This window comes from Lithobates pipiens, unplaced genomic scaffold (genome assembly GCF_037356315.1).
Source record: "Lithobates pipiens isolate NorthernLeopardFrog02 unplaced genomic scaffold, aLitPip1_a1.2 Scaffold_19, whole genome shotgun sequence".
NCBI lineage: Eukaryota > Metazoa > Chordata > Amphibia > Anura > Ranidae > Lithobates > Lithobates pipiens.
This window is the reverse complement of record NW_027507764.1, coordinates 239,334,678-239,357,105: the sequence shown is the minus strand read 5'-3', so window position 1 is coordinate 239,357,105 and position 22,428 is coordinate 239,334,678. Positions and strand designations below refer to the sequence as shown.

Sequence of the window (22,428 nt, the reverse complement as noted above, 5' to 3'; positions counted from 1 at the left end):
ATACGTATCGGCCTAAACTGCGGAAAAAAATTTAAATTTTTTTTATATATTTTTGGGGGATATTAGTTATAGCAAAAAATAATGCGTTGTTGCTTTTTTTTTGTTTATAGTGCAAAAAATAAAAAACGCAGAGTTGATCAAATGCCACCAAAAGAAAGCTGTATTTGTGGGGGGAAAAAATGCCAATTTTGTTTGGGAGCCACATTGCACGAACGTGCAATTGTCAGTTAAAGCGATGAATCGCAAAAAGTGCTCTGGTCTTTGGCCAGCAAAATGGTCCGGGGCTTAAGTAGTTAAACATTTCTACAGGTTACCAGTTTATAGTTACAGAGGTGTTCTAGTGCTAGAATTATTGCTCTTGCTCAGACCTTTGCGGAAATACCGCATGTGTGTGGTGCAAACACCATTTACATATGCGGGCATGACCAACGTATGTGTTCACTACTGCGCGCGAGTACGCGGGACAGGGGCGCCTTACATTTCTTACATTTATTTTATTACCTTTTTTTTATTTATACACTGTCCCTTTCAAAAGAAACTTGGATCATTTTTTTGCTATAGCAAGGAATGTAAACATCCCTTGCGATAATACAGCATGACAGGTCCTCTTTATGGAAAGATCTGGAGTCTTGGATGACCCATATCGGAAAGCAAAAAAAATACCGTAAATTAAATCATTACGTAAATTCCCAGTTAGGCGGTCGGCAATTGGTTAAGCTTCGTTCAATGCAGTGAAAGCTACATTTTTTAAAAACTGATAGGCAATGATTTTCTTCAAACTGGAGTTTTACTTTAACATGGTGACACGATCTGGGGTATGGTGCCCATAGTCTTAAAGGGGTAGTTGGTATCCTCATCCTCATTACTTAATATGGAAGAACAGAAAAGGGCAAAATTAACATGGACTACTCCAATTATAGATAACCATGTATCACCCAATGGAATCGAGGACTGTCTTGATACCCATTGGGTGATACATGGTTATCTATAATTGGAGCAGTCCATGTTATTTTGCCCTTTTCTGTTCTTCCATGGGGACACGATCATTATTCATACGAACAGATTATCAGGAAGCAAAAGTTAAGTTATTCACAAAAAGTCATTAGAATTTACACCCAAGGGACAACACTGTTGGACATGTACCACATGCCTGCAGGAATAACGGTGTGCCTAGTGAGGAGAGAGAAAGCAGAAAAATTAAGCAGGACATACACAGCTAAGTGAACGAGATGGAGAAAAAAAATTGAACCAGTTTTACAGCAAGTCTTTACAAGTGTCACATACCTTTAAACTACCTACATGAAAGGATACAGTTTTCATCACCTTGTTTACTCTTAGGTGGTCCTGGCATATTTAGTAAAACCAGCTGTGCATGCTGAGATCTATTACGGACAACTTCATTCAGCTTTACAGCAGTGTGCATTCTCCTAACATTTGACTGATTTCTGCAAAACAGTTTAATGACAATAAGAATTTGCTATTCACAAACCATTTTCATAAGGTATACAACCTATTTAAAAGGGATTAACCAAATCATACATGTTTATTGGATAGTAGATGCTACTAACAACACAGCTGATAATATCCCCCCCCCCCCCCCCCATGCCCTCAACGACTTTGCCATCAAGATCAGTCCACTTCCCTCATACCAGGGTACTAAGTGTAATTATAGACTCTGACCTATCCTCATTCAGGCCCCAATTCCAATCACTGTCAAAAGCTTGTAACCTTCACCTCCATAATCTCTAAAATGTGCCTTGCCTTGACTATTGCAACTCCCTTCTCATAGTCCTACCTCTCCATAGGCTATCGCCTATCATGAATTCTGCTGGCAGAGTCATCCACCTTACCAACTCGGTCTGCCACCCCTCTCTGCCAATCCCTCCACTGGCCTCTAATTGCCCAGCAACATACAAAGCCATACACAGCTCAGCGGACTGCTACATTACGAATCTTGTCTCCAAATATCACCCAAACGTCCTCTCCACTGCTCCTAATACCTCCTGCTCTCAAGCCCTCGTCTCCTCCTCCCATGCTTGTTTCCTGGAATTCTCCAGAGCCTCTCCCATCCTCTGGAAGCCGCTACCTCAGTCTGTCCAGTTATCTCTTACTCTAGCTGCCTTTAGACGATTCCTGAAAACTCATCTCTTCAGGGAAGCCCATCACACCTCCAACCAACTGAACTTTTATTACTTTCATCAGCTCATCCCCCACAGTTATAACCAACACTTACCCCACCCTATTAAATCGTAAACCCTTATGAGCAGGGCTCCCTTAACCCTGTATTTTTTGATGATGGATGGATGTGATGGAACTGTAATGTCTCTCTTTATATTGTAAAGCACTGTGCAAACTGTTGTTACTATAAAAATCCTGTATAATAATATCAATAATGCTTAGCACTGTGCACAAGAAAATGCAGGTGTACACAAGGTTTATGTTATTCTCCCAAGTTATTATGAAACTCAAATTATTTTAGTATGAAAGTCTGTAGTTTAACTTACAGGTTCTCCCATTCCCTGCATGCAAAAAAAAAAAAAAAATAGTAAGGTGTACAACATTTACTGGAGCTGTATTCGATTTATATTCTCATTTTTACTTGTGTGCAAGGCAAAACAAATAGTGTTTACAGAAGATACTGGAAACTGGCAATGGCAGCTCCCATATTTCCCTTGTGACAAATTTATGCAACATGATAAAATACTTTGTGCTATACCTTACTTGGGAATACTGGGTACAATGAGCTAAGCAGCAGGGTGCAAAAGTAAACAAAATATTGGGATATATACAAGGAAAATAGTGATTCTAGTACAGTATTGCTTTTACATAAATCTAGAACATGGGCTCAGTTTTGGGCACCATACTGTAAAAAAGGACATTCAAAGGTGGGTAACTAAATTAACAAAATGAATGGAAAAACCTTACATATAATGAAAGATTGTGTTCACTGTGGAAAAAAGATCTGGTAAATAAACATTTTACTCCAAGGACTGAAAAGGGACATAGGGACATCATTTATTGAAAAAAGAATTAATAATTTCTTGAAGAAATACTGGCCAACCTGTGGAATTTCCTTTACAATAGTGTTGGTTACCCAAAATGAAAAACCACAAATCTCAGGGATAACCTGTTATGTAACCTCCTTGAAAATTTTCAATGAAAATTGATTGTAAAAGAAAACCGCAAATTTCACAATGCATCAATAATATACTAAACAATAATTTCAGCAACATGACTCATTAATATTCTTATACTGCACAGAGATGTTCTCTCTTCCGATAAATTACTCAGTGGGATGGTAATGACAAAATAATTACATTTAAAAGAAGCACTGCATGTGTTTGCATCCTGACAGGCTGCCCCCATGTTTGCATTCTAACAGGTTGCATGATTCACACAACACTAATGTTTTTTAAAAAAAACAAAAAAACTTCTAAAAGAATATTTTGTGAATTACAAAAAATGATGTGAAGAGGATTCAATATAAAGTCTAAAATGTTTAAAGTCAGTTTGTCCAAAAGTTATATTACTAGATGTGTCAGTCCCCTGAATTCTTGCATATCTTGGATAGACTCAAAGTAGGAGCAGTCTACTGCCTTTGAGTTTTAGATGTCCTGGCACCACCTGCGCCATTCTCCCTAACATTACACACAGAGCCTTTCTTTGTAAAGTATTAATATTTAAACTTGGTCACAGAGTGAACTATTTTACTGTAAGATACCAAGCTGATAATATGTAACTGTGTTCCTTGCTATGCATTCATCAGTCCTGTGTGGATTACCTTAGCTTTGTAGGTGTTTTTTGTGGTCTCTTGTAGCGTATTTTGTGTATTTACCCTGTGTGCTCTGTGCCTAAGGTAGTATGCAATAAACACTGATCAGCCATAACATTATGACCACCCACCTAATATTGAGTAGGTCCCCCTTTTGCCACCAAAGCAGCCCTGACTCAGAGTCATGGACTCTGAAACAACAACCACAGGGTCAGGTATCTCCTCAGGGCCTGCTTTAATCCCATGGACCCTGCACTAGCATGCCCGTATTTCAAAGTGACAGGGCGGATAAGAAAGAGGGGAGTGGGGGCACTTTAACAGCATGGCTGAACCAGGTGATTTTACGGCCTCCAACCACTAGTATGAAAGAGCTCTAAAACATATACAATCTGTTTAAATAAACAGTTCCAAAAGGACACATGGTATTCATGCAAAACATGGTTGAGAAAAAGCCATTGCCAATTTTAATCCATTAAAGCAAAGTGGCAAAATTATCATACTGACTTTATCAAGGTAAGATAATGTTTTCATATAATGTTATTTCCAAGAAAATAAGAGTTAAAGTGTTAAAAAAGTGCAAATAAAATAGGTTTCTTTTAATTCTGTGAACCATTTCCTAGATAGTAGGTATACATGTTTGACATTATTGAAAAATGCACAAGAGCCAAACTTTTTAAATTTTGGCTAAAATTTGGAGAAGTATTAAAACATCTGGGGGGTTTTTATTTCAGTCTTTACTTACAGTATTGGGAGTTTCCCCCCTCACTTCCTGCCCCAGAGACATGACACAAAGTTTAGGCATGAGACATACAGGCAATAAAATAAAAATATAATAGATTCTAGCCCTTCTCCCAAAAATGAGTTTTTATTGCAGTTGGCGTACCCATTGGAGAAATTTCCCCTCACTTCCTGTCTATATGATACAACAGGAAGTAAAATTAAATCTCATTGACAGGCACACTGGTCACAATAAAAGTCTGACAGATATTCTTATATTTTTCAGTCCAAAAAAAGCTAGCTTTCTGCTTTAATATATTGTCACAGACTAAAAACAAATCCATTGCTTTGCGTACAGTACAGGAAGCAGGTATAGTCTTAGACAACAGTCTCACAAAAAACAAACAAGGGTATAGGACCCCAACTAGGCAGATGCTTGTAGCACTTTATGGTCGAAGCCAACATGAGAAGAGGCTTAAACATCCACCTGGTAAAACTTAGCAAACGTCTGAATAGCAGACCAAGTGGTAGACCTACAAATCAGCAAAAGAGATGCTTGATGCTGAACAGCTCAAAAAACTTCCACAGACCTAGTGGAGTGGGCCTCAACAGGAAAGGGAGAAACCTTATCCTGCAGGGAATAGAGGGTGCACCCTCTGTGACGTCATCTCCCTTCGCCTGGAGTCCCGCGTGCGTTCCACGCCTTGGATGAACGCGCGCTGTCAACACCGGCGGTTCTGTATACCAACATAGCCACCAGGAGCGGACTCATCCTGACAGGACTCCTTAGTGCAAATGATTGGAATGACTACACATTGAGGCTCTTCTCCCCTCCGTTCTTATGGGATCAATATATCGCCTGATTATCATTATTACAATGTGAGTGTTTTTAACCACTTTTCTATTAAATACAATATTTACAGTCTACACCCAGAGGCACCTCTTCTTTTTTTCTCTACCGCATGCGTCGTAGACAGCGGCGTGCAGGCGCACTAAGCACGCCGATGTCAACGGCGATATGCCACAAGTGGCGGCTCCCGTGCGCATGCGCAGGAGTGATGTCATCGCGGAGCAGTGAGACCTACCAAGAAGATGGACACTCCGGACTACAGGGGACAGCGGTGACTTCGCGGACTCCTGTGTCAGATAAGTGACACATAATGGACTACTATGCGATGCATAGTAGTCCATTATGCTTTACCTTTGCAGGGAATCAAAGAGGAAGTAAACTCATCAGGATTTACTTCCTCTTTAAGCCACAGGATCTGATGCATCTGAATGAAGTAGGGAGTTTCCAAGACAGTCTACGCAGTACCGCAGAGCAGTAGAAAGTTGTTCCAGATGCTTAAGAACAAAATTATCTAAAAAGGTATGGAACCAGGGTTCTGGGACATACGTCTGACCTAGGCCACAAGGGCCTTACAAATCTCCATGGAAGGAATCACAGGCTGCATGGCAGAACCAACAAATGCAATAGAAGCCTTAGAGAGTAATGCAAATCTCTTGTCTACAGAATCTAAATACCAAAACATCATCAACCTGAACCATCAAGGACTTAATAAAGCAAAGAGAAGTTCACTTTTTAAAACAAAATAATAAATTCACTTTTTTTGCAGGTAAAAAAAATTTGCATTTATTAAATTTTTTTGGGAGCCTGGAAAGACTTGCACCAGCAATCAGCAGATCGCTGGTGCCATGCAGGTCTCCTCAAAGGAGCTGTGTGAATAAATGATCCGGCAGTGTGGGTGGAGTCCCACATGGCTGCACTGCTTTAAAAAAGGGATAGCTAGTAGGGGGAGCTTCTCCCTCTACTGCTATCACAGGAGGGGGGGGGATCAGGCAGTGGCTGCAGCATTGGGAACATGTTACATGTTCCAATCTAAAAAAGGGTGGAACATGTAACATATTCCCAAAGATGAACTTTAAATCCTTAAAGATCCTTTAAAACTTCAACCACACTGTGCAATAGGAAACGTTTTGGGTGAATTTGCAGCCTTTTTGGAACCCATACTGGTAGTTTGACACCAGAGTCTGTTAAGACAGAAAGGAGAGGAAGTGTCCTTGAGCTTGGAAGAAATTATGAATAATGGCTGTTCCCTAGATGAATCCCCAGATTCAGAAGGAGCACCCTCTTCTTTTATATTGATAGTAAAGGCTTTTTTTTTAACCTAAAATGAAAAAAGAAGTTCATACCTGCTCTGTGCAAGGATACTGCACCGAGCGGTCTCTTCTGGGGTTTTACCTTAAGCTGTGCTTTTCCCTGCTTAAACAGGAGTGATACAGACCACCAGAAGAGGAACAGTGAGTCCTAATATCATAGGTAGAGACCACACAGGGAGCAGAAACAATGCTTCCAGACTCACTAGTAATGAATGTGTAGAATGAGGGGTCTTCAGGGACTGTCATACTTGCGCTGATTGCCAATAACCTGAACCTGTAGAACACCCTCCGACTAGCACCACATGCTGTCACAATGTGGTCCCAATAGTATACCCAGGGCACAGATGCTGAAATTGTGTCATTAGCTAAAACAGCAGGTGTACAATCATATATGCATATATGTATATATATATATATATATATATATATATATATATATATTCTATTACTTAAAGGACACTAGAAAAAAAACTGGATATAATGGTCAATAGGAAAGATTATATAGTTCTATTTGTCGGTGGCCAATCAGGTAGCAACAGAAAACCCCAGTCATCTGTATCGTCTGTCTGTATCCTAAATAAATATATATTATAACAGGGGTTGACAAATTTTCTTGGAATCTAGGAGCCAGCTAAAAAAGTTAGGAGCCAGGTCCGTGACGGCGATCTGGACCTGTCCCTGGCCTGACATGGAGACGAGTGAGGGGAAGATAGCCCCCAGCCCCCCAACTGTCTCCAAGTCATTGCCCATAGCTCTTAGAGGGACATTTGTTTTGTTTTATCTTTTTCAAATGACGAATTTTTTTTAAATTGCATTTTAGTGTAAATATGAGATGTGAGGTCTCTCTGACCCCAGATCTCATATATAAGAGGACCTGTCATGCTTTTTTCTATTACAAGGGATTTTTACATTCCTTGTAATAGGAATAAAAGTGACACACATTTTTTTTTTAAAAGAACAGTGAAAAAAATAAAAATAAAAGTTAAAATAAGAATTTTTTTTTTTTTTTAAATGCGCCCTGTCCCGCCAAGCTTGCGTTCAGAAGCGAACGCATATATGAAAGCGGTATTCAAACCACACATGTGAGGTATCGCTGCGATCGGTAGAGAAAGAGCAATAATTCTAGCCCCAGACCTCCTCTGTAACTCAAAACGTGCAACCTGTAGAATTTTTTAAATGTCGCCTATGGAGATTTTAAAGGGTAAAAGTTTGTCGTCATTCCATGAGCGGGCGCAATTTTGAAGCATGACATGTTGGGTATCAATTTACTCGGCGTAACATTATCTTTCACAATATAAAAAAAAAATTGGGCTAACTTTACTGTTGTCTTATTTTTTTTTATTAAATAAATTATTTTTCCCCCAAAAAAGTGCGCTTGTAAGTCCGCTGTGCAAATACGGTGTGACAGACAGTATTGCAACGACCACCATTTTACTCTCTAGGGTGTTAGAATAAATAAAAAAAAATATATATATATAATATATTATATATATATATATATATATATATATATATATATATATTTTTTTTTGTTTAGGGGTTCTAAGTAAAGGGAAGGAGAGGCTGGCAGGTAGGGCAGGCAAGCTCCATTAGCATTGCTGGTTGTAATCCCAACGGCCACCACAAGAGGGCGCCAGATTCCAGAAGGAACCATAGGATCACAGAAGGCCTCAAAGCTGGGGGCTCAATTACCGGCCACCTGCGGCGCGGCCCGACGCGATCACGCCGGGGGGGGGGGGGGGGGTCCACGGAGACAGGATACCCCCAGCTGTGCTGCCCCAGGCGCCAGGTCGCTAATTGCGAGCACTGTATTATAACATAGTACAGAAAGTTGTGAAAGAGTAGATATGTCATAAAATAATTCCAAAAGCAGACTGTAGTGGAGCTGAATACAAAAAGCAAAGAAGGTCTGCTAAGTAATTTAGCAATATTTATTTTTCCTAAGCAATACCCTGAAAAATCTACCTTTTATCTGGAATTCCCCCTTGAAGAAATGCAAGTGCTCAGTCTGGTAAGTGAGGGTGAGTAGGCACCCTGTGCCTTCAGCCTCATAGGTGTATATCTGCAATGTGAGATTTAATGAACTGCTTCTTGTGACTGCTAATCTCAATAGATATGGAGTGAGATTTGTTTATGAATTTATTACTGTGCTGCTCACTATCCTCCTTGCTTGAGGCTCCATCATAAGGAGGTAAACCCTGACTATCAAGATGGCCATCCCACACAGAAATTGTATGCAGGACAAAGCATGTTTCTATGTAGGTGCTGGTAAGTCCTTGAATGTCTTCTGAGAAGGAAAGGAGATACACACATATTGTGCCAATATGCTAAGAATGGGGTCAAGGAAACCATATTTTTTCCTAAGCAGCGAGTAGAAATACATAAGAGGGATAGAGAGGGAGGAGGGGGCAATTAATATTCATTGTGCTCAACTTCTACAAAATAGAATGAGATAATGTTCCAGATGTTGCTTTTCTAAGCTGGGGTAAGTGTACATAGACTATCTCTTCACCACTGGAAATGCGGAGCAAACCTTTAGCATGAGGAAGGCTTTGTAGTAGCCCTGGTGAGCTTAGACCACAACCAAAAACATCTGCAGTAGATGATGGTGCCTGAGACAGAGGAAAGTAGATCTAATCCATAAAGTAGAGGATATCCATTCCATTCAACTGTGACTTTGGATAATGGTGTCTGAACCCTCTCCCCTTTAATGTATCAAATAAAATGCCAAAGAGAATCTTGTCATTAAAGGGCATGTGCAAAAGGCATCTTTCCAGCACTGATCAGTCACCCAAGCTTTAGGTGAACTAACAGATCACATTCTCCTTGACTTCTATACAGAAGGGCTATAAAATGTTTTTTTATCAATAGCACAGGGGCTGTGAATTTTAAAGTGGTTGAAAACCTCTGACATGAAATATGAACAAACGTATCCCTCTATAGCAAGGATATTCAATTAGCATACCTCCAGCTGTTGCAGAACTACAAGTCCCATGAGGCATAGCAAGACTGACAGCCACAAGCATGACACCCAGAGGCAAAGGCATGATGGGTCTTGTAGTTTTGCAACGGCTGGAGGTCCGCTAATTGCATATCCATGCTCTATAGTGTGTACTTGTATACCCGTGTCGTACATTCAGAGCGCTCCCCCGCCCCTGACACTTTACGAGAAACCCCCATTTCGTCAGAGGGGGCGGGGTCACCCCTACATGTCACTGGGTAACCCCGACATTCCCCTGTCCTCGGTTATTTAAGAACCGTCATCTGAGTCGCGCATCATTCTGCTATGGAGGAGGCTGTATTGTTCATGGATCGTAGGATTACATCACTAGAATTTTTTTTGTTTTGTTTTTATTAAAGGACTTGTGCCAAGCTGAGTGTGTTTTTTTTTACCTTTACTCCATTACCATGGGGTAATGGTACCCCATTACCATTTCACACGAGGGGGGCAGGATCTGGGACTCCCCTTTGTTAAAGGGGGCTTCCAGATTCTGATAAGCCCCCTGCCCGCAGATCCCCACAACCACGGGCAAGGGTTGTGGGGATGAGGCCCTTCTCCCTATCAACATGGGGACAAGGTGCTTTGAGGGGCTACCTCAAAGCACCCTCCCAATGTTGAGGGCATGTGGCCTGGTACAATTCAGGACAGGAGGGGGCGCTCTCTCGTCCCCTATCTTTTCCTGCGGCCTGCCAGGTTGCGTGCTCAGATAAGGATCTGGTGTGGATTTTTGGGGGGAACCATTTTTTTATTTTGGCATGGGGTTACCCTTTAAATCCATACCAGACCTGAAGGGCCTGGTAATGGAATATGGGGGGGGGACCCACGCAAATTATTTTTTTAATTTTGGTTTGGGGTTCCCCATAATATTCATACCAGACCCAAAGGGCCTGGTAATGGACTAGGAGGAATCCCCATGCCGTTTTTTTCAATGACTTTCATCTGTATTGCCAAGACCTCACATTATACCTGCGAGTACTTTTAACCAGAATGGCACGGGCAGATATATTGGCGTACAGGTTCTTCCAATCTTTAATGCCGCCCTGCCATCGTGAGTCCAGTCGCGGGTCCCTCGGACTCGTCTCACGGGGCGGCTGAATGGAGAAATGCCGTTGTAAACAGCATTTCCCCATTCTGCCTAGCAACTAGTGATGCTGATCTCTGCTCCATGTGATTGGAGCAGAGATCAGTGTTCACTAAATGAAAGCCCAGCCCCCCACAGTTAGTAACACACCCCTAGGAACACTTAACCCCTACACTGTGACCCACTGGTTAACCCCTTCACTGCCAGTGTCATTTACACAGGAATTACTGCATTTATATAGCAGTGATTGCTGTATAAATGACAATGGTCCCAAAAATGTCCGATGTGTCCGCCATAATGTCGCAGTCACAATAAAAAACGTTGATCGCCGCCATTACTAGTGAAAAAAAAATATTAATAAAAATGCCATAAAACTATCCCTATTTTGTAAACGCTATAACTTTTGCGCAAACCAATCAATAATCGCTTATTGCGTTTTTTAAATCAAAAATATGTAGAAGAATACGTATCGGCTTAAACTGAGGGAAAAAAATGTTTTTTATATATTTTTGGGGGATATTTATTATAACAAAAAGTGAAAAATAATGTGTTTTTTTCAAAATTGTCGCTCTATTTTTGTTTATAGCGCAAAAAATAAAAACCGCAGGGGTGAACAAATACCACCAAAAGACAGCTCTATTTGTGGGAAAAAAAGGACATCAATTTTGTTTGGGAGCCACGTCGCACGACCGCTCAATTGTCAGTTAAAGCGACGCAGTGCCGAATCGCAAAAAATGGTCTGGTCTTTGACCAGCAAAATGGTCCGGTCTAAGTGGTTAAATTACTATTTTTCCTTTTAGAAATGAGATTTTGTGCAGGGACTTTTCTAAACACGGGAAACATGCCCCCCTTTACAGGCATACTATAGACACCCCCCAGGTACAAAATACAAAAATAAATATTACACTTTTATTGTTTCACTTTAAGCAGTATTAAAATCACTGTTCCTGAAAAAACGTTTTTAAAACTTTTTTTTGCATTGATACATGTCCCTTGGGGCAGGACCCAGGTCCCCAAACACTTTTTATGACAATAACTTGCATATTAGCCTTTAAAATTAGCACCTTTAATTTCTCCCATAGACTTTTAAAGGCGGCTTTCGAATTTGCCGAACGGGCGAACAGCCAATGTTCAAGTCGAACTCATGTATGACTCGAATAGACAGCCCATCCCTATTCCTCTTTACCATGATCTATGGCCCTAGAATTATTGCGCTCACTCAAATGTTCGAGACAATACCTTACATGTGGAGTAGATGATGTTTACATATATGTTCCCACCCTACATTGTGTTTTTATATAGGGTGTTTACAGGGGTGATACTTTTTTTACTTCTTTTTTTACCACTTTTAGATTTTTTTTTGCTATCACAAGGGGACTAAGGAGCCCCTATGTGATAGCATGAGCAGGATATAGGTACTCTTTATGGAGTCATTGGGGTCTAGTAGACCTCCAATGTCTCCCCTGCAGAAATTCTATCAGATTGTGCTGAATTAACTGCATCCTTGGCTACATTAGCCAAGAAACAGCTGTGAACTTGGGAAGTGACGTAATACACTTCAATAATCACAGGAGGGATCCATTACCCAAATTCCTCCTGGAGAAGCTGTTTGCCACTGAGGGTGCTATTGGGATGAGGGAGGAGGAGTGTACACCAGGGACGTGCAGTGAGGTCAGTGGCTGGTGAGGCACTGGCTAGTATCAGAGTCAGATACACACAGGTTACATACACCGCGAATGTTAGAGCGAGAGCAATAATTCTAGCACTAGACCTCCTCTATCTCTAAATATGTAACCTGTAAAAAAAAAAATTAAAGCGTCGTCTATGGAGATTTTTAAGTACGAAAGTTTGGCGCCATTCCACGAGTGTGCGCAATTTTAAAGCGTGACGTGTTAGTTATCTATTTAATTGGCGTAACATCATCTTTCACATTATACAAAAGAAAAAGGACAATCGGGCTAACTTGAGCCCGTGATGAGTCGCCATCACTGCCCTAGGATGTCTCCTAAAAAAAAAATATATATATATATATATATATATATATATATATATATATATATATATATACTGTTTGGGGGTTCTGAGTAATTTTCTATCAAAAAAAATAAATTATGATTTTTACATGTAGGAGAGAAGTGTCAGAATTGGCCTGGGTGGCCAGTGGTTAAGATACATAAAGAATATAAATTACCCCTCTCTGCCAATCCCTCCATTGGCTGCCACTTGCCCAACGAATTAAATTCAAAGTACTAACACTTGCTTACAAAGCCATCCACAACTCTGCCCCCAGCTACATCTCTAGCCTAGTCTCCAAATACCAACCTATTCGCCCACTTCGTTCCTCCCAGGACCTCCTGCTCTCTAGCTCCCTCATCACCTCCTCCCATATCCGCCTACAGGACTTCTCCCGAGCCTCGCCCATCCTCTGGAACTCACTACCCCAATCTGTCAGACTGTCTCCAAATTTATCCACTTTCAGGCGATCCCTGAAAACCTTCCTCTTCAGAGAAGCCTATCCTGCCTCCATCTAAGAACTTCACTATTCTCTCCATTAGCTCATCCCCCACAGCTATTACCCTTTTGTATAACTTGACCCTCCCTCCTAGATTGTAAGCTCTAACGAGCAGGGCCCTCTGATTCCCCTTGTCTTGAATTGTATTGCATTGTACTGTCTACCCCAATGTTGTAAAGCGCTGCGTAAACTGTCGGCGCTATATAAATCCTGTATAATAATAATAATAATAATAATATACAAATTAATACAAATTATTATTATATATTGTTTTTAAGGTAATTTACTATATTTTCAAAAACTGTAATAAAGCAGATGGCTTAATCCTCCTGGTGGTAGTCCCGAGTGTGGCTTGGGGTTTAATGTCAGTACCATCAGCGGTAACCCCAAGCCACATTGAAGAATCCTGGTCCAGGTAACTTACCTTGTCACCGGGATCCTGTGATGTCCCCCCGCTGTATTCTCCGCCCGATGCTCTGGGTGCCAGGCTCCGTTTCCTACAAGCGTTGCGACGCATGGGGGCGAAGGCCGGCGGCAAATTCAAAAAGTACAAAATACATAAAACATACATTACACTGTAATCTTACAGATTACATTACTGCAACAAATCATTTCATATTTCAAAATTTTTATTGAAAAAGAAAAAAAAGGGAAAGGGGAAAGGAAAATGATGGTTGGGAAGCCACTGAGTAGCCTTGGTGCATTTCCCGAGACCATCTTAGGGCTCTCTATAGTATGAGGCCCCATAGCCACTTAAAGCGGGAGTCCACCGGGACTCCGCGTTTTTTTTTTTTTTTTTAAAAGCCAGCAGCTACAAATACTGCAGCTGCTGACTTTTAAAATAGTGACACTTACCTGTCCAGCGCGCCCGCGATGTCGGCACCCGAAGCCGATCTCTAGGTCGTCTGTCGGGTCCTGCCGCCGCCATCTTGGGTATGGGAATCAGGAAATGGAGCCTTTCGGCTTCATTTCCCGGTTCCCTACTGCGCATGCGCGAATCGCGCTGCGCAATAAGGACGCTCCCCGCTGCCTCTGGGATCTGTGTGTTTCCCAGCAGGCAGCGGGGCACTTGCGGGAAGGGGCGGGCACTTGCGGAAAGGGGCGTAAGTTACGCCCCTTTCCGCAGAGAGCTATCCCGGAAGTGGGTGCAGTTACCTGGATTATCCAGGTAACTGCACCCCCCTCCCCCCTGAAAGGTGCCGATTGTGGCACCGGAGGGGGGGGGGGGGGTTCCGATGAGCGGAAGGTCCACTTTAGGGTGGACCTCCGCTTTAAGGACAGAGCCTCTTTTTCAGATTTGGTGTTTACATGTTTAAAACAGTTTTGTTTTTTTTTGCTAGAAAATTACTTAGAACCCCCAAACATTATATATAGTTTTTTTTTTTCTAACACCCTAGAGAATAAAATGGTGATCATTGCAATACTTTTTTTCACACCGTATTTGTGCAGCGGTCTTACAAGCGCATTTTTTTGGGAACAAAATCACTTTTTTTTAAATAAAAAAATAAGACAACAATAAAATGAGCCCATTTTTTTTATATTGTGAAAGATAATGTTACGCAGAGTAAATTGATACCCAACATGTCACGCTTCAAAATTGCGCCCGCTCGTGGAATGGCGTCAAACTTTTACCCTCAAAAATCTCCATAAACGACATTTAAAGAATTATACAGGTTGCATGTTTTGCGTTACAGAGGAGGTCTAGGGCTAGAATTATTGCTTTCGCTCTATCGCGGTGATACCTCACATGTGTGGTTTGACTACCGTTTTCACATGCGGGCGCTACACACATATGCATTCGCTTCTGCGCGCATGCTCATTGGGATGGGGCGTTTAAAAAAAAAATAAAAAATTGGATCACTTTTATTCCTATTACAAGGAATTTAAACATCCCTTGTAATAGAAAAAGCATGGCAGGTCCTCTTAAATACGAGATCTGAGGTCAAAAAGTCCTCAGATCTCATACTTGGACTAATGCAATAATAAAAAAAAAAAAAAGTCATTTGAAAAAATTACATTGAAAAAATTTGCCTTTAAGAGGTATGGGCGGAAGTGACGTTTTGACGTCGCTTCCGCCCTGCTATGGTATAGAGACGGGTCATCTTACCCTCACTCGTCTCCATACCACAGAGAAGGCAGGTCCTGATCACCTCCGCGGCTACCAATGGCTCCGGTAAGCGGCGGAGGGCACGGGAGAGCGGTTGGAGGGGGGTGGCACCTCTCCCGCCACCGATAACGGTGATCTTGCGGCGAACCGGCTGCAGAGACCACCATTATCATACACACGACCGGTGCCTGAAGAGATGGATATCTTGGTTGTGGCAGCAGCTGCTGCCATTACCGAGATATCCCTTTTCAAAAAATGGACGTACATCGTCACGCGCCGGTCGTAAAGTGGATAGACTATCAAAAGTATTGTACCTGTAAATACCAGAAACAGAAAGGAATTAAAAAGAAATGGAGAGAAAGAGAGGACAGGAAGCTAAACGAATAAAAGAAAGAAGACAGACAAAGAGAGGGTCATCCTGGAGTTCCTTACGGAGTTGAGTTATAGTTGATCCATGGGTCTTATTACATTTTTTGGAGCTATTACAGAGTATATGGATGAGCTTGTCATTAATCATACTCCAATTGAATTTACTTTTAACGTGATCTAGAGGAATGATCGACTGTTTCCAATGCCTAGCAACTGTGATTCTCCCTGCCAGCAGTATATATGTGATCAATTTTATTGTTTTTTTGGGTACCTCATCTGGTAGTTTGTGACTGAGTGGCTTCTGGAGATCTACAGATATTTACCCCCGTTAGAGTTTATGAAGTTGAATATCCTTATCCAGAATCTAGTAACAAGGGGGCATTGCCACCAAATATGATACATCATCCCCAACTGGCCGAATCCCCAAAACAATTTGGCGAGGTGGAGGGATGCATTTTAACTCCCCTATTTGGGACCACGTACCATCGTAGGAGTGTTTTGTAATTAGCCTCTATAAGAGTGGTATTGATGGATATTTTGGATAGGTTACAGGCGATATCTTGGCATTCAATCATATCAAAGGAAAGATGCGATTTGGTCGTACCGGAAAATTTTGCGAGGAGGCAGTTGCAGCATGTCTTTAAAGTGATGTAAAGAGCATATTTGGTCTCCCTCAAGAAAGTTGCCAATTCTTAATAACCCCTTATTAAGCCACCACTGAAACAACCATGGCATCAAACCAGGTGGGAAAAATGGGTGCTAATGGAGTATGTGGGGATGATAAAGGGCTACAGTGGCATATTCTGTCCCAGATTGCTAAAGAATGCGATAGAGCGGGGCATAGTATAGGAGGGCGTAGATGACTAGGAAGCCACATTAATGATCCTATAGCCAATGGATGGCAAGAAAGAGCCTCAATGGAAACCCAAAGGGGGACAGAACCTTTGGCAGTAGTGTAAGCCAACTGGGCAATCTGGGCTGCTTGGAAATAGAACTGCAGATTAGGGAGACCAAGCCCCCACCCCATAGGTTTCGGTGTAAAAATTGTCCGTTTTTGCATCTGAAGCCTTTTTGTTACCCCACACAAAGCGCAGGACTTCAGCTTGCAGACGTTGTAATTCTACTCTTGGAATTGCCATATTTCTGAAGTAATAAAGGAGTCTGGGTAAAAAGGTCATTTTTATGGAGTTGATTCTGCCAAACCATGAAAGAGAATAATTTGCCCTCATGCTCTTCCCTCAGTTTTTTAAATAATGGGGGGTAATTTGCCCTATATAGTTAGTTTCAATGGAAGAAGTTAGTTGGACCCCTATGTATGAGAGAGAATGTTGAGTCCACCTAAAATGATATGTATTTTGAAGGGTCTGTACAGTAGCAGTGGGTAATGAAACATTACATGCTGTTGTTTTTGGAGAATTCAAAGACAAACCAGAAAGTTGAGAAAAATGGGTTAACAAGGATAGCAAATTGGGTAAAGTCACTTGGGGGTTTCACTATCATCATCGGCAAAGGACATCAGTAAATAAAGCGCATTTATGTTCCTGTTGACCGCAATGTATACCATGAATTGTTAGGCTGGGAACAAATCACCACAGGTTCTATTGCCAATGCAAAAAGCAAAGGAGAAAGTGGGCAACCCTGTCTTGTGCCGCACCTAACAGGGAATAATGATGATTTATGACTGGAAACTTGAGCTACTGGGGAGCTGTATAGTTTCACAATTTCACAAAATCATTCCCTTTTGTTCCTAGTGCTTTATCCAGTGCCCTGCATGCACTTTTATATTATACTGTTCTTTCTGCCTGGAAACTTGATATTGTCCATGGCAACCCAAACTTGTCCCTTTACCTTAAAATGGGTTTTAGACCAGCTAGAAAACAGTGATAGTAAATTAGAACACTTGCAGAATTGAGCGATAGTGATTCGTGGGGAAATTAATTTTATTATTATTTTTTATAATTATAGTTATTTATTATATTATAATTTATGGTTTTGTGTTTCAAACTTTATCATACCCGGAGTGTCTACTAGACTCTTGCTTGGACAGATTTAAGTGTGTACCAAGAATTACAGGCCTACAATATAAAACATCGAATTTCTATGCAAACCAATGTACTGCTTTGAGATGCAAAAATCTGACATAATCATACCGCCAGGGACAAATGTTATAACACATAGCATAATAATATATGATTTAGCTTTTTTTGAGTAGGCAGCAGATTCTCATTCTCCCTCTTAACTGTATGAGAAAAACATGGGATTATGGGTAACTCTTATACCCATAGGCCAATGGCTTTTCCTTCTAGACACATGCCCCCTTTTATGACACTGCAGTGAGAGGACAGTCTCCACTGCAGCATTTTTATTGGACAGCTTGTTCCAATGGTGCTTTACCATTGGTCCAAGGCTCCAAGCTGTCCATTTAGCTCAGTGCCTCTGACAAGAAGTCAGAGGCACTGTGATATCAGCCTCTCAGTAACTGCAAAGTAGTGTGCCAGCTTGAATTTAACCTGGCCGCTCTGTATGTAGCTTCTGACGGGTTGAGCAAGGAGCCCCTTATCTCCGGGAAACATTAGATGGCAGAAGCACCAAATGTTGACCAGTGGTGGGGTAGGTCTTCAGGTCACTGAGCTATGTCGAAGCTTGATCGTTGTTTTTTTTTAATGTTCATGACAGGTGAGTATCTGCCTCACCTGCCTCCCCTAACTGTACGTCCCAGGTGTGCACTCCTTTGAAAGCCCTGTAAAAGTATCAGGCGGTATAATATCAAGCTCACTTAACTCACTTTAACCACTTCTCCATCAACAGACCTTGGTAGACAAAAGATTAAGAATGTTTGGGATTATCTATTTCAAGGGAGGATTCACTATAGATTTCTCTAGCCAGTTAGCCATAGTTTGTGCAACCGCTAAGGTGGCAATTGCTGACTGTAGAACAGGGCTTGTCAGCGCAAAGGGAAATTTCGGAAGGTTCTCCAAATGCCAATACAGTGAATACATGGAAGTGGTAGATTGAGCATTTAGTGCAAGAATAGCTGGGTTCACAGTGAGGATGGCCTTTTTTTTGTTAAATTCTGGGTCTATAGCATAAAAGCCTTCAAAGTTGTCAGAAGAGAGAAATAACCTATGAGTTTGGCACAATTTGCCTTTCTACTAACAAATCTTGTTATTTTTGTGCATTTTTGAACATGCAGGTGCTACAGGTCACTGAGTGCATCTAGACAGAAACTGGTACACACTGCCTTGCTTAAGGAGTCCACAAAAGATCGTATAGGAAAAGGAAATAACTAGCCTAAACTGTGGTGGTCAAAAATCTTTGTAGCCCCTGAATATAGTCAGGGGATGGCAATCAGAAGAGCGCTTGCAGCTGATCGCGCCCTGCTGATTCCCGTAGTGGTGATAACCTCTGGAAGAGATAACACACAGTGGCAGTAAACTCCACCTTAAGCTGACCATACACTAAACAATTTTCTTACTCAATTTCCTTTAGATTTACCTTCAACTATGTAGTGCAAGGGTCTGCTTTATTGCATACAAATTGAAAGAGCTTAGTTTTGACGTCATATTATATGGTTATGGTAAATCTAGAGGAAAATTGTAAAGAAAATTGTATCATGTATGGCCAGACAGGGCTTCTGTTGCAAACCTGTAATGGAACTAGAGTGCGGTTAGGAGAGGACCACTAACAAGTTGATAGGAATGTAGTTTCTTTAGGGCCTCCAGCAAACTCACACTGTCTGTCCAGTGTGTTCCCACTCCCAATCAGTATGTCTGGTATGAAGAAATTGTGCCAACCCAGTGGTCAACTGAGTTCTGATGGCAGCTAGGGGACTTATAAGAACCACGTCAGTAGCCAGGAGGTGGGAAAAAACAGGCTTGCTATCGAGACAATAAAATTAGGGAAAGACACTAAGAGTGCAAGTCCCCCTACATATGCGCCCTGAGAACCACTTACAGTATGTGCACTATGGTATGTCTTGTAGAAGGATGATGTATCTATACTATAGAGCCACCAAGACATGCAAGCCAGTAACGGGTATGTACCAGGAAACACCGTCTTCCCCTGCCAAAGTTGCTGGTCCTATCTAAGGTCCATGCTTCACCAGCCAGGTTGGGCATACCCTCTAAGGCAATGGCAAGCATCCTTTGAGAGACAGAGATCTAGCACCATGAAAGAGTTCAAAGATCACAGGTGTGTGGCATTTTTTTTTCTTTAAGAAATTGACTAGCAAGGTCCCAATAAAAGCATGGCATGGGGAAAACTTTATATCCAAACAAAAGAACTCGCTGCTCCAGGTGAGACAGGAAGCCTAATGATATCACAGTTGCCCGCCTCGCCTCTGCATACGATCAACACTGAAGAAATGGCTGCGCTCCAAGATCCATCAAAATTCTTATTTAATAACGAACATCCCAAGTGTTACAGACAGTTCAAATGGTATACGCGTTTCACACACTAACAGGCGCGCTTATTCATTACTAGTAAGTTAGTAATGAATAAGCGTACCTGTAAGTGTGTGAAACACGTCTACCATTTGAACTATCTAACACTTGGGATTAAATAAGAATTTTGATGGATCTTGCAGTGCAGCCATTTCTTCAGTGTTGATGGGGAAAACTTAGAAAAATCTAAAAAACGAAATTGCACAAAAAAAATTGACAAAATGACAAACATGTAATACTTTGCAGCTTTCCAGTCAGTAAATGTGGTGGCTGCATCAGTTCTATTCTCTAAGCCCCCCCCCCCCCCTCGTTTTCTCCTGGTGATCTGGACAATAACACTTCCAGTATAAAATGCCCCCACTCTGGATAAATGATCACAGGGGACAAATTTGGACATCAACCATTCTCCATTTGGGGGAAATGTTTGATGTACTAGCAGATTTACACTACCAAATTGAAGCCAAACTCCAGCAGTTTTTCCCTTTTGGGATAATGTTTTACATCAATAAAAGCTGATCATTCTAAGCACCCCTGCTAGTGTTCTCATTGGTGTGTCTCATCCCTGTAACTGATGCTTTCTGCTGGAAAGTGTTTTCTTTTGAAAAACAGCAAACTTACTAGCTGAAAATAGAAGAAAGAAAGCCTAAAAAGAGGATGAATGCAGCCATCACATCTAAAAAATGGTAAGCCACAATATAATAAAGCTTTGCTTTTGGATTTAACCACTTAAGGACTGAGCCTCTTTTAGAGATGTGTTGTTTACAAGTAAATACATTTTTTTTTTGCTAGAAAATTACTTAGAACCCCCAAACATACATTTTTTTCTAACATCCTAGAGAATAAAATGGTGGTTGTTGCAATACTTTCTGTCACACCGTATTTGCGCAGCGGTCTTAAAAGTGCACTTTTTTTTGGAAAAAATACACTTTTTGAATTAAAAAAATAAGACAACAGTAAAATTAGGCCAATGTTTTTTATACTGTGAAAGATAATGTTACGCTGTGTAAATTGATACTCAACTTGTCACGCTTTAAAATTGTGCCTGCTCATGGAATGGCGACAAACTTTTACCCTTAAAAATCTCCATAGGCGACATTAAAAAAATTCTACAGGTTGCATGTTTTAAGTTACAGAGGAGAAGATCTAGGGCTAGAATTATTGCTTTCGCTCTACCGATTGCGGCGATACCTTACATGTGTGGTTTGAACACCGTTTTCATATGCGGGCGCTACTAACAATTTTTTTTTTCTTATATATTTTACTTTTTTTTTAAACTGTGTAAAAATAAAAGTGTCACTTTTATTCCCATTACAAGGGATGTAAACATCCCAAAAAAAATCATGACAGGACCTCTTAAATATGAGATTGGGGGTCAAAAAGACATCAGATCCCATATTTACACTTAAATGCAATTAAAAAAAAAAAAGAAAAAAAGAAAAAAAAAAGAAATAGTCATTTAAATGTTTTTTTTTTTAAATGGCCCTTTAAGAGCTATGGGCAGAAGTGATGTTTTGGCACCGCTTTCACCCTGCATTGTTATGGAGATGGGTGGGGGCCATCTTCCCCTCACTTGTCTCCATGCCCAGCAAGGGTGAAGATCCAATCGCCTCCGCCGCTGCCTACGGATCCGGTAAGCAGCGGAGGGCACCGGAGCGTAGCAGGAGGAGGCCACTCCTGCCGCCGATAAAAGTGATCCCGCAGCAAATCTGCTGCAGAGACCACTATCATCAGGAAGCGGACCACCGGGCCAAAGAAGAGGATACCGGGGTTATGGCAGCTAGCTTCTGCCATAACAATGATATCCTCCTTCAAAGTAAGGGCGTATATCGGCGTGCAGTGGTTTGGAAGTGGTTAATACCACATTCAGTGAGAAACAAGTGTACAAGTCAAGTGGGCTTCACTCAGAGTTATGCTTAAGAGATTTCAACCTGTATCAGTTACATATGTAGAGTCTTCCTTTAAAGTATTATTTGCCCAGCTGTTTTTCACAGGAATAAAAACAGTTTCAGTCTTCCAGCCAGCAATGATCTGCATTTTCTTAACTACCGTATTTATCGGCGTATAACACGCACATTAATTTTAAGAGGGAAGTTTCAGGAAAAAAGCTTACATTTTAAATAAGGAACTTTGAAGCAAAATAGGGGTCAGTGCCCATCTGCAGCCTCACCATTGCTATCAATGCAGCCTGATCAATGCCCATCTGTAGCCTCACAAGTGCCATCAATGCAACCTCACCATTGCCGTCAATGCAGCAGCCTCACCATTGC

At 41.3% G+C, this 22,428-nt stretch overlaps 1 protein-coding gene across 2 annotated transcripts in view; it reads right to left on the bottom strand.

Moving 5' to 3' along the window:
• SLC12A7 (solute carrier family 12 member 7) overlaps positions 1-22,428 on the bottom strand; it is a 684,227-nt gene that overhangs the window by 32,327 nt on the left and 629,472 nt on the right. For both annotated transcript variants that reach the window (XM_077491822.1, XM_077491823.1), the window contains exon 23: positions 1,312-1,445. In XM_077491822.1, the coding sequence (XP_077347948.1) occupies positions 1,312-1,445 (134 nt within the window). The remainder of the gene's footprint in view (positions 1-1,311; positions 1,446-22,428) is intronic.